At 48.4% G+C, this 12483-nt stretch overlaps 1 protein-coding gene across 2 annotated transcripts in view; it reads left to right on the forward strand.

The window, feature by feature from the left end:
- The window catches only part of ZNF512B (zinc finger protein 512B), a 54562-nt gene extending 42523 nt beyond the window's left edge, over positions 1-12039 (forward strand). For both annotated transcript variants that reach the window (XM_032217230.1, XM_032217231.1), the window contains 8 exons: positions 742-834; positions 1044-1145; positions 3010-3180; positions 4828-5019; positions 5619-5720; positions 8371-8433; positions 8925-9023; positions 10654-12039. In XM_032217230.1, the coding sequence (XP_032073121.1) occupies positions 742-834; positions 1044-1145; positions 3010-3180; positions 4828-5019; positions 5619-5720; positions 8371-8433; positions 8925-9023; positions 10654-10947 (1116 nt within the window). In that variant the 3' untranslated portion in view covers positions 10948-12039. The remainder of the gene's footprint in view (positions 1-741; positions 835-1043; positions 1146-3009; positions 3181-4827; positions 5020-5618; positions 5721-8370; positions 8434-8924; positions 9024-10653) is intronic.
- The last annotated feature ends 444 nt before the right edge of the window (positions 12040-12483 follow it).

Consider the following 12483-nt stretch of genomic DNA (forward strand, 5'->3'; position numbering starts at 1 on the left):
GAACGCCTTGAGCAATTTCAACCAAACTTGGTACACGGATGACTTACTTTCTGGAGACAAATACTGTGGGGTCAAGACACCCCTAACACCCCTTGGGGGGGGGGGTTGTTCTGTTAAGATACTGCCTGTTGTGCCTTTAAATAGCTTCTACTGTACTGCCGTACAGGCTTCTACTGTACAATGCAGTGGAATTGCCAATGGTAAAGGCTTCACAGTACTCCACAAGGGGGCTCCCTCTGGTTAGAGAGAAAATCCAACCTTAGAAATTATGTTTGGTCCGGACATTTTCCCCTCTATAAATAAATACCCGGGCAACACCGGGTTATCGGCTAATAATTGGGTTAAAAATGTAGGAGCCGAGGTGGTGCAGTGGTTAAATGCAGCACTGCAGGCTACTTCAGCTGACTGCAGTTCAGCAGTTCGGCTGTTCAAATCTCACCGGCTCAGGGTTGACTCAGCCTTTCATCCTTCTGAGGTGGGTAAAATGAGGACCCGGATTGTTGTTGGGGGCAATATGCTGATTCTGTAAACCGCTTAGAGAGGCCTGAAAGCCCTATGAAGCGGTATATAAGTCTAACTGCTATTGCTATTGCTATGTGCAAGAGGATAAGCAAAAAATAGACGCACAACATAATCACTTATCCCACACAATTAGTGCTAAATGTCATTTTATGCAAGGGAAATCGTATTCACTGTAGATCTCTTTGTCTGAAATATATGTCTTTTTCTCCTTTGTTTTAGCTGCAGGATGCCTTGAAATGCCAGCACTGTAAAAAACAGTTCAAGTCAAAAGCAGGGCTGAATTATCACACAATGGCAGAGCACATGAACAAGGTACGGCCCTTCTGCGTGTAGATCCGTGTACAACGTAGATTTTGCATGTGGAGGGCGGGACAAGTAATGGGTGGAAACTCAACAGAGGGAGACCCAACCTTAATTATTTTAATTGCTCTTCTTTGCATTTTGTTTCCAAAGTCGAGGATTACCTGTACAGCTGATATGAGTGGGTAATTTTTCCCCCCTGATTTCTTTTTTGTTTCTAGACTGCTCCTGTGGAAGCTGCTGTCCCTCTCGGGGAGCTAGGAGACAGGGAAAGGCTGAGGAAAATGCTAAAGCAGATGGGGAAACTCAAGTGTCCGAATGAGGTATTGATTTTGCTCTCTGCTAGGATGTCCGTAACAAGGTCACCTGTACCAGTAGACCAGAATATTTGTAGCCCAGGGATGAACTGTGGGGTCCTTGGTGCTCTCTGAGCTTGGTTCTTTCTTGCAGACATTTCATAACCCAACTGGATAACATCATCAGTGCTAGAAGAGAGTGGGGTGTGCAGGGAGGAGGAAGAGGAAGATTATGGGGTCCCTGGTGCTCTCTGAGCTTGGTGGTTTTCTTGCAGAACATTTCATTACCCAACTAGGTAACATCCTCAGGGCTAGAGGGAAGCAGGGTTTGTGGAGTGGAAGAGGAGGACTATAGGATCCTTGGTGCTCTCTGACCTTGGTTTTCCTGTAGAAGTTTCACTACCCAACTAGGTTAATACCATCAGACTAGAAGAGAGGGAGGGAGGGAAGAGGAGGAGAACCGTGTGGTCCTTGGTGCTCTCTGAGCTCGGTTCTTTTCTTGCAGACGTTTCATTACCCAACTAGGTAATATCTTCAGGGCTAGAAGGGAAGCAGGGTTTGTGGAGTGGAAGAGGAACAGGAGGACTATACTTGATGCTCTCTGACTGATTTTCCTGTAGATCTTTCATTACCAAACTACGTTAATATCATCAGAGCTAGAAGAAAGGGAGGGAGGAGGAGAAAGGGGGGAGGAGGAGGAGGAGGAGGAGGAGGAGGAGGAATAATAATGTGAGGTCCTTGGTACTCTTTGACCTTGGTGGCTTTCCTGCAGGCATTTCATTGCCCAACTGGGTAACATTATCAGTGCTGAAAGGGAGTGGGGTATGCAGGGAGGGGGAGGAGGAAGAGGAAAAGGAGGAGGAGGAGGAGGAGGAGGAGGAAGATGATGGGGTCCTTGGTGCTCTCTGAGCTTGGTTCTTTCTTGCAAACGTTTCATTACCCAACTAGGTAACATCATCAGTGCTAGGAGGGAGGAGGAGGACTGTGGGGTCCTTGGTGCTCTCTGAGCTTGGTTCTTTCTTGCAGACATTTCATAACCCAACTGGATAACATTATCAGTGCTAGAAGAGAGTGGGGTGTGCAGGGAGGAGGAGGAGGAAGATTATGGGGTCCTTGGTGCTCTCTGAGCTTGGTTCTTTCTTGCAGACATTTCATAACCCAACTGGATAACATTATCAGTGCTAGAAGAGAGTGGGGTGTGCAGGGAGGAGGAGGAGGAAGATTATGGGGTCCCTGGTGCTCTCTGAGCTTGGTTCTTTTCTTGCAGACGTTTCATTACCCAACTAGGTAACATCCTCAGGACTAGAGGGAAGCGGGGTTTGTGGAGTGGAAGAGGAGGAGGAGGAGGAGGAGGAGGAGGAGGAGGAGGACTATAGGGTCCTTGGTGCTCTCTGAGCTTGGTGGCTTTCCTGCAGACATTTCATTACCTAATTGGGTAACATCATCAGTGCTAAAAGGGAGTGGAGTGTGCAGGGAGGGGGAGGAGGAAGAGGAAAAGGTGGAGGAGGAGGAGGAGGAAGAAGATTATGGAGTCCTTGGTGCTCTCTGAGCTTGGCGGCTTTCCTGCAGACATTTCATAGCCCAACTGGGTAACATCTTCAGTGCTAGAAGAGAGTGGGGTGTGCACGGAGGAGGAAGAGGAAGATTATGGGGTCTTTGGTGCTCTCTGAGCTTGGCGGCTTTCCTGCAGGCATTTCATGACCCAACTAGGTAACGTCATCAGTGCTAGAAGGGTGTGAGGTTTGCAGCTGTTCTTATGTCTTTTGTTTCTTACAATCTTTTAATACCATTAGGTTGTTTTAAAGGGTTGCCCCCCCCCCCCTGTACCTTGAACATCCTCCCTTCATTGCTGACCTCTGACCTGCAGCCCCTTTGTCTTATTTTTCTTCAGGGCTGCGTGGCCACCTTCTCCAGTCTCATGGGGTACCAGTACCACCAGAAGCGATGCGGGAAGCAGCCCTCGGAGCTGGAGAAGCCGGTCTTCACCTGCCCCCACTGTGGGAAGGCCTACAAGTCCAAAGCTGGGCATGACTACCACATCCGCTCCGAGCATCCGGCCACGGTGAGACCCTGACACCCCACCCCCCCTCCCCGTCGCCCGGTTTCCTTGTCATCAACTGTGTTTGTATTTAAAAAGCATTCAGAGGAGGAGATAATAAGGAAGATACTAGTCCGTGCAGAAATGGAGCCCTTTCGGAAGGGACGCGAGGCGTTGCCCTGTCAGCTCCAGTTAGCAGCTAGTTGGTGTTAGAATAGTTTGAGGATTGAAGGCCACATAGCTGGAAATCACTGCCCTTCACCGAGGCCTACAAGTTCCCTCTTCTCCTTTGAAAGTTCTGAGGTAAAAAAGCAATCAAAAGGCCTTAATTGCCACCATTTCTTAATTTGTTTCCTTCCTTCCTTCCTCCCTCCTTCTCCTTCACCTTTTCCGTCTCCATCTGCCTTCCTACCCCTCCTTCCCTTCCATCTGCTTCTCCTCCTTCTCCTCTTTTCATTTCATTCTCCATTTCCTTCTTCTCTGTCTTCATCTTTCTCTCTCGTCTCCATCCCATCCTTCCCTCCCTCTCTTCCTTCCTCCCTTTCTTCCTTCTCTTCCTCCCCCCTTCATCCTCCCTGTTCCTTCTCCTTATCTCTCCATTTCTTTCTTTTCTTCCTCCTTTCCTTCCTTTTTCTTCTCCTTATCTCTCCATTTCTTTCCTTCCTTCCTTCCTTTTCCTTCTCCCTTTTCCTTCTCCTTATACGTCTCCATTTCTTTCCTTCTTTCCTTCCTTCTTTCTTTCTTTCTTTCTTTTTCCTTCTCCTTATCTGTCTCCATTTCCTTCCTTCCTTCTCTTCCTCCCCCTTCATTCTCCCTTTTCCTTCTCCTTATACATCTCCATTTCTTTCCTTTTTTCCTTCCTTCTCCTTCTCCGTATATGTCTCAATTTTTTTCCTTCCTTCCTTCCTTCCTTCCTTGTCTCCATTTCTCTCTGTGTGCCCATTTCTCTTTGTGCCCATTCCCTCCCTCCCTTCCTTCTGTTCCTCTCCCCTTCATTCTCCCTTTTCCTTCTCCTTATCTGTCTCCATTTCTTTCCTTCCTTCCTCCTTTCCTTCCTTCTCCTTCTCCTTATCTGTCTCCATTTCTTTCCTTCCTTCTCTTCCTACCCCTTCCTTCTCCCTTCTCCTTCTCCTTATCTGTCTCCATTTCTTTCCTTCTTTCCTTCCTTCTCCTTCTCCTTATATGTCTCAATTTCTTTCCTTCCTTCCTTCCTTCCCGTCTCCATTTCTATGTCTGTCTCCATTTCTCTCTGTTTCACTTTGTGCCCATTCCCTCCTTCCCTTCCTTCTGTTCCTCTCCCCCTCTCCTTCCCCTTATATGTCTCAATTTCTTTCCTTCCTTGTCTCCATTTCTCTCTGTGTGCCCATTTCTCTTTGTGCCCATTCCCTCCCTCCCTTCCTTCTGTTCCTCTCCCCTTCATTCTCCCTTCTCCTTCTCCTTATCTGTCTCCATTTCCTCTCTATCTCCATTCCCTGCATCCCTCCCTCCCCTCTTCATTCTCCTTTTCTTCCGTCCCGTCCTCCTCTTCCTCCCCGTCTCCTCTCCCCTCCCTCTCTTCCTCCTCCTCCCCTCTTTCCCCTCCTTCCTTCCTCCCTCCCTCCCTCCTCTCTTTCCCTTCTCTTCCTCCCTTCCAGCATCTGCCTTCATCACCAACCGCTTTTCTCTCCTCAGCCCCCAGAGCAGCCAGAGCTGAAACCCGAACCCAGCCCCGTGGAAGATTTCGAGAGGACCCCCAGCGGCCGCATCCGGCGCACCTCCGCCCAAGTCGCCGTCTTCCACTTGCAGGAAATAGCGGAGGATGAGTTGGCCAAGGACTGGACCAAGCGGCGGATGAAGGACGATCTGGTCCCCGAAACAAAGCAAGTGAGCGACTGGGGGCACCTGGGAATTTCTCAAAGATGGCGGACGGTGGGGGTGGGGGGGTGAACTAGAGAATTGGGGCGTTTGGGGGGTCGAAGGCTTGGCTTGAGGAGGATCGTTGCATGCTTTCCATTTATCGGTTAAGATTTACGTCCTGCCTTTCCCTCCAAGATGGCTTCCATGGGATTTCTCTTCCTTTATCCTCACAACAACCTGTATACGCAGAAGCAATTTTTTCAAGACTGCGCATGCGCGCATCAAGTACGCGCCCAAAGCGCATCCCTGAGTGAACCAGCAGTAAAAGAATCCGGAACCTGCCCCTGCGCCACCGTGGCTTATATAGCATGTCTGTATAGGTGTGATGTATGTGTACAACTTGAGAACAGGCAACAGAATTTCATGTTTAATGTGTGCCAGTGTGCCCGCCGTAATAAAATGTCGGTAAAGGTGATCCTATATCTTAAATGCTCTCTACCAGTTGAACGTCTTGCAGAGGCTGTCTGGAGTGGTAGTGGTGGTAAAACATCGAGGAGACATTAGCCGTGTTTTTCCGTGCACTTGTGAATAGCATTCTGACTGTTGTGACTTCTGGATGTTGGCAGCTAAACTACACTCGGCCTGGACTTCCCAAATTGAACCCGCAGCTTCTGGAGGCCTGGAAGAATGAAGTCAAAGAAAAAGGACACATCAATTGCCCAAATGACGTGAGTGCTTTGTGCGTTTACAGCCAGAAGACCTTGATTCCAGTTCCCATCGGTGTTGGGGTGGGATTTGAAGAAGATTTACCATATTTTTCAGACTATTAAGGCGCACAGGAGTATAAGACGCACGGGGATTTTGAAGAGGTTAATTTTTTCCAAAGGATTTTGCCCTACCTGGCTCCCAGGAGTTTTTTTGTGAAAAAGGGGCATGCAGAGAGTTTGAGAAGCCTGCAGAGTACTCCTGGCGGCTGGGGAAGGCAAAAATGTAATGCGTGGGGGGTTTAGGAGCACAAAACGGGCCTGGGTTCTACAAAAATGTAGAGTGCTCCTGTGGGCTGACGAGGGCAAAAAATGAGCAAAAAACGGGGCAGGCAGAGAGTCCTGGGGGCTTGGGAGGGCAAAAACATCCCCATTTTTTTGAGAAAAATGGGCCCGTTTTTCACTCGTTTTTGCCCTCCCCAGCCCCCAGGAGCACTTTGCAGGCCTCCCAAACCCTCTGCCTGTCCAATTTTGCGAAAAACAGGAAGGGCAGGGCAGGGTTTTGGGAGGCCAAAAATGCTGTATTCAGTGTATAAGACACACCCAAACTTTTCACCCTCTTTTGGGGGGGGGGGGAGGTGCGTCTTATACTCCGAAAATTACGGTAAGTCCCAAACAGAGGTATGACTAGATAGGTAGTCCTTGACTACAATTGAGCCCCAAATTTCTGTGGCTAAGCGAGACAATTGTTAAGTGAGTTTTCCTCTTTTTCCCGACTTTCCTTGCCACCGTTGTTAAGCGAATCACTGCAGTTGTTAAGTTAGTGACACGGTTGTGAAGTGAGTCTGGCTTCCCCATTGACTTTCCTTGTCAGGAGGGCTCACCTGTCCCCGGGGCATTGCAACCGTCATAAATGTGAGCCGGTTGCCAAGCGTCTGAATTTTGCAGCAGGCTGAAACGGTCGTCACTATGAAAAACAGTCATAAGTCACTTTTTTTCCCAGTGCTGTTGTAACGTCAAACATTTTTCGGTGATGAAACATCTGCAAGGAAACCACCAAGCTCAGAGAGCACCAAGGAGCCCCCAGTCCTCTTCCTGCTCCCCTTCCTCCTCCTCCTCCTCCTCTCCACAAACACCCCTCCCTTCTAGCACTGATGATGTTACCTAGTTGGGTAAGGAAACATTGGCAGGAAAACCACCAAGCTCACAGAGTGCCAAGGAGCCATAGTCCTCCCCTCCGTAACCCCACTCTCTTCTAGCACTGATGATGTTACATAGTTTGGTAATGAGACCCCACTGGCTCCTCCTCTTCTTCCTCTTCCTCCCCCTCCTCCTCCTCCCCGCAAATCTCACCACTCCTAGCACTGATATTACCTAGTTGGGTAATGAAATGTCAGTAAGAAAACAACCAAGCTCAGAGGGCACCAAGGACCACCCCCCAATCCTCCTCCTCCTCTTCCTCTCCTCCTCCTCCTTCTCCTCCTCCTCCTCCTCCTTTCTGCAAATCTCACTCCTTCTAGCACTGATATTACCTAGTTGGGTAATGAAATGTCAGCAAGAAAACAACCAAGCTCAGAGGGCACCAAGGACCACCCCCCAATCCTCCTCCTCCTCCTCCTCTTCCTCTCCTCCTCCTCCTCCTTTCTGCAAATCTCACTCCTTCCAGCACTGAAGATGTTACCTATTTGGGTAATAAAATATCTGCAGGAAAACCACCAAGCTCACAGTGCGTCAAGGAGCCACAGTCCTCCCCTCCGTAACCCCACTCTCTTCTAGCACTGATGATGTTGCATAGTTTGGTAATGAGATCCCACAGACTCCTTCCCCCCCCCCCCCGCCCCACTCCTCCTCCTCCTTTCTGCAAATCTCACTCCTTCTAGCACTGATATTACCTAGTTGGGTAATGAAATGTCAGCAGGAAAACAACCAAGCTCAGAAGGCACCAAGGACCACCCCCCAATCCTCCTCCTCCTCCTCTTCCTCTCCTCCTCTTCCTCCTTTCTGCAAATCTCACTCCTTCTAGCACTGATGATATTACCTACTTGGGTAATAAAATATCTGCAGGAAAACCACCAATCTCACAGTGCGCCAAGGAGCCACAGTCCTCCCCTCCGTAACCCCACTCTCTTCTAGCACTGATGATCTTACATAGTTTGGTAATGAGACCCCACAGACTCCTTCTCCCCCCCCCGCCCCACTCCTCCTCCTCCTTTCTGCAAATCTCACTCCTTCTAGCACTGATGATATTACCTACTTGGGTAATAAAATATCTGCAGGAAAACCACCAAGTTCACAGTGCGCCAAGGAGCCACAGTCCTCCACTCCATCACTCCACTCTCTTCTAGCACTGATGATGTTACATAGTTTGGTAATGAGACCCCACTGGCTCCTCCTCCTCCTCCTCTTCTTCCTCTTCCTCCCCCTCCTCCTCCTCTCCGCAAACCTCACTCCCTTCTGGCACTGATGCTGTTAGCTCCTTGGGTAATGAAACATCTGGCAGGAAAACCATCAAGATCAGAGAGAGCCCCAGGGACCTTTCAGGTCAACCCTGAGCTACAAATATTTTCCTTTTATTGGTACTTTTGGCTGCAGCTTGTAGGAGGGACGCTTCGGGGGGGGGGGAGAGGAGGATTCCCCGGTTCCCCACTCAGCCTCTCTCTCTTTTCTCTCCCAGTGCTGTGCAGCCATTTACTGCAGTGTGTCCGGCTTAAAAGCCCACCTGGCCAACTGTAATAAGGTAAAGAAGCTCCATAGTCAATCTCTCTCTTCGAATTTCTAATTTCTTTCTTTTTTGGTTTGCAAAGGCTGGCCTGCCAAATTCTCTGCAGACTGTAGGAGAAATACCTCCCGAGGCCTGCTAGGCCCAAAACGGGGCGCGGAGGGGGTCACACACATGCGCGGGGAGGTTGTGTGCATGTGCGGGGGGCTGGGGGGAGCACAGGGGGGGGTTGTGCACACATGCAGGGGGCGGGGCACATTGCATTATGGGTGCGGGCACATGAACATGCGCTGTGGTGCATGCACGCACGATTTTGGCACGCAAAGAGGAAAAGGTTAGTCCTCACTGCCCTGCATCATTGTCCGATCTCTTCTTAAAAACCTCCAGTGTTGGAGCGTTCACAGCTTCTGGAGGCAAGTCGTTCCACTGGTTAATTGACTGTCAAGGAATTTCTCCTTAGTTTCAGGTTGGTTCTGCCAAATTAAACACGGCCGGTCTTTCGTTTACAGGGAGGCCATTCGGTGGGCAAATATCATTGTCTTCTGTGTCAGAAGGAGTTTAGCTCAGAAAGTGGGGTCAAATACCACATCATCAAGACACACTCAGAGGTAAGTATCTTCTCGTTGGCTGCAAAGTTACTTCTAGCGGCTAAAGCACCAGGCTGGAAAGCAGGAGACTGTGAGTTCTAGTCCTGCCTTAATCAGGAATGGTGGCTGGGTGACTTTGGACCAACCACCAGGAGATAGTGAGTTCTAGTACCATATTAGGCATGGATGACAGCTGCGTGACTTTGGGCCAATCCGTGACCTGACAAATGCGCGAACGTCAAAAGCGCGCCGACAAAACCGCGGCACTAAAACCGCGATGTCAAAAGTGTGCTGACAACAGCACGCCGACAAAAGCGCGCCGACAGAAGCGCGATTTAAGTTAAGGTAAGGTTTAGGGTTAGGTTTAAGGTTTGGTTTAGGGTTAGGGTTACAGCGCACTTCTGTCGGCGCGCTGTTGTCGGCGCGCTTCAGCGCTCATTCGTCGGTGCGGTTTTGTCGGTGCGGTTTTGTCACCGCAGTTTAGTCAGGCGCGCTTTTGTCGTTAGCGCATTTGTGGTGGAAACGGGCCAATCACCAGGACTCTGTGAGTTCTATTCCCGTCTTAGGCACGAAAGCCAGCTAGGTGACTTTGGGCCAATGAACAGGAGACCATGAGTTCTATTCCTGCCTTAGGCACGGAAGCCAACTGGATGGCTTTGGGCCAATCTCTCCCTCTTAGCTCACCATGGAGATGCTGCAGCATAATAAGTGTGAAAAACTTATCCTAAGTAACTTTTGTCTGGGCCGTTCTAACTTTGAATAGTCGAAGTTACAGTGAACGGCTGTAAGTCGACAACCGCTTGTATTGTACAACGTGTGGTGGGTTTCAAACATTTTTCGAACCTACTCTGTGGGTGTGGCCTCCTTTGTGGGAGTGGCTTGCCAGCCATGTCACCTGGTGGGAGTGGCTTGCCGGCCATGTGTTTTCTTTCTTTCTTTCTTTCTTTCTTTCTTTCTTTCTTTCTTTCTTTCTTTCTTTCTCTCTCTCTCTCTCTCTCTCTCTCTCTCTCTCTCTTTCCTTCCTTTTGTTTCTCTGTCCCTTTTTCCTTTTTTTCTTTCATCTCTCTCACTTTTCCTTTCTTTTTTCTTTTTTTCTTTTTTTCTTTCTTCCTTTCTTTCTTTCTTTCTCTTTCTGTGTGTGTGTGTGTTTGTGTGTGTCAGTGGTGGGTTTCAAAAAATTTTGGAACTTCTTCTATAGGTGTGGCCTGCTTTCTGGTGGAACCTCTTCTAACCGGTTCGGTAGATTTGACAAACCGGTTCTACTGAACTGGTGCGAACTGGTAGAAACCCACCTCTGTTGTACAAACACAATTTAAGCCAGCTTTGTGGGAATGCAGGCGACTGTCAGGGTTGCAAGCAAGACCCCTAACGAAAGAAGACTCCAAGGCTTGACTTTCCTCAAAAGTTCCATTTTATTATTTATTATGTATTTATTATTCCATTTATTTTTCTATGCCTCCCAGTCACACGGCTCCAGGCCCTGCAGGGCAAGCTGCCCTTGCCTCTCTGAGAAAGGGAATGTTATTTAGACTATATGTCTCCCATACGCCACATAATCCCCACCTCCCGTTTTCCCACGGCCCTCAACGTGGCCCAATGCAAAAGATGCAATATGTACCCACCGATCTTTCTTTTGCTCCCCGAAACGCAGAACTGGTTCCACACCTCAACCGATTCTTCGAAGAAAAAGAAAAGTAAAGAACAGAGATTGCCCAGCAACGAGGAACGAAAGACTAGTCCCGACGGCAAGAAGCGAGGCCGGAAACCGAAGGAGAGGCCTTCCGAATTTTTCCCGAAAGACACAGAAAGCCTCCTGGGAAATATTAACCATAAGAAAGCCACGGGGTCTTGGCCGGTGGCAAACTGCATCCTGGATGAAAAAGATAGAGGTAACAATTCCTTCCACGCCCCGAAATTCGGGGCTAATAAAATGCCAGAAAAATAAGCCGAGGGGTCAGGAAAAAAAAATATTCAAAAAAAATAATAATAGTCCCTCTTTAAAGATTAGTTTACAGAGTGATGGGTGAGCAGGATGCTCCTTCATTGGCGAGCCCCTCCCGTTCCGCTCAATCCTTCCTTTTTTTTAAGAAAACAAAAAAAAGTGACAAAACCACTTTAAGACGCTGGAAACAAAACATTGGATTTTATTTTTCGGAGACGGACTCGACCTTCCGGCGCGATTCTTCCATCCGAAAACCCCGCCTGGATTGTACATAATGCCCGCCTGCCTGGGCAGACCACGTCCACGGATCGGTTGGGTACCACGGCGAAAGGCGGGGTAGCGGGTGGGGGGATGCTGTTTCTTCGGAAGAGACGCTGCAGGAGGAGGAAAGAGCGAAGTGCAATAGGGAAACCACGCGAAGCGTTTTTTTTTGTGGATTGCTTTTCCCGTAGCGGTCGTGTGTTTAGGGGAAAACGGAGCGTGTTTGGGAGTCCCGCGAACGACAACAAATATTGTGGTTGTGGTTGCAAACCCAGCTTACTTTTTATAATTTTGATAGGAAATGGCGTTTAAAAAAAAAAAGAATTATCTGAGATTGTTTGACAATGAACCATTGGCGGGGGAGGGGGGTTGGGTTTATGATGAGGATGATGATGGCGAATTTTGAATTTTTGGTCTATTTGTTTTCATGGTCCAACCAGGTCCAACCAAAAAGACTGATGCCCCCCGCTTGTAATTTGGATAACAAAAACGCTGGAAAGATTGAAAAGTTTAGGGAAAACCAATATTGGAGAAAGGAACTTTTGGCAAAGAGATGTTTGGGGAAGTTTTCTTAAAGAAAGAGGATTAATTGTGGGAAATTTAGGGCCTTTCCATGAAACTCTTTATTATAAGCAGGTATTTGTGAGGGGAAAAATGCCCTTAAAAATATCCCAAGGAGAAAAATCGGTCTAATGAATGAATTAATTAATCTCAATTTTATTTTCCCGTAGCGCAGAAGTGCCCAACCTTAGTAATTTTAAGATCTCTGGACTTCAACTCCCAGAATTCCATGGCTGGCTGAGGAATTCTGGGAGTTGACGTCCAGCCATGCTGGCTGAGGAATTCTGGGAGTTGAAGTCCACAGGGCTTAAGTTGCCAAATTTGGACACACACACACACACATACCCTGCTGTAGTGCTTGGAAACGCAGGGATGTGGGATGGCGGAGTTTGTTATAAGTTGCTGAGATGTATATTACATTAATGCAATGTCCTGGATCCTCACTGTCAATTAAGGCCTAGCATTTAATTCAAAGCCAGGGATGGGTGAATTTACGCAATTGGACATTTCGCTATATTTTTCATTTGTGTAAATCTGTCCGAGTCCTTAAAGCTGAGATTCCCCCCACCCCTCCTCCCCTTCGAGTTTGCACTAAAATCGGTATGCACTTGAGTGGACATTTCTCCGAACATAAACCTTTTGCATTTTTCCTAGCATCCTTCCGTGGTTGCAGTTATGAGGAGTGCGTCTTTGTACATTATTTCAGGAATGTCGTTG

Source organism: Thamnophis elegans, chromosome 5 (assembly GCF_009769535.1).
Source record: "Thamnophis elegans isolate rThaEle1 chromosome 5, rThaEle1.pri, whole genome shotgun sequence".
In the NCBI taxonomy this organism is placed as follows: Eukaryota; Metazoa; Chordata; class Lepidosauria; order Squamata; family Colubridae; genus Thamnophis; species Thamnophis elegans.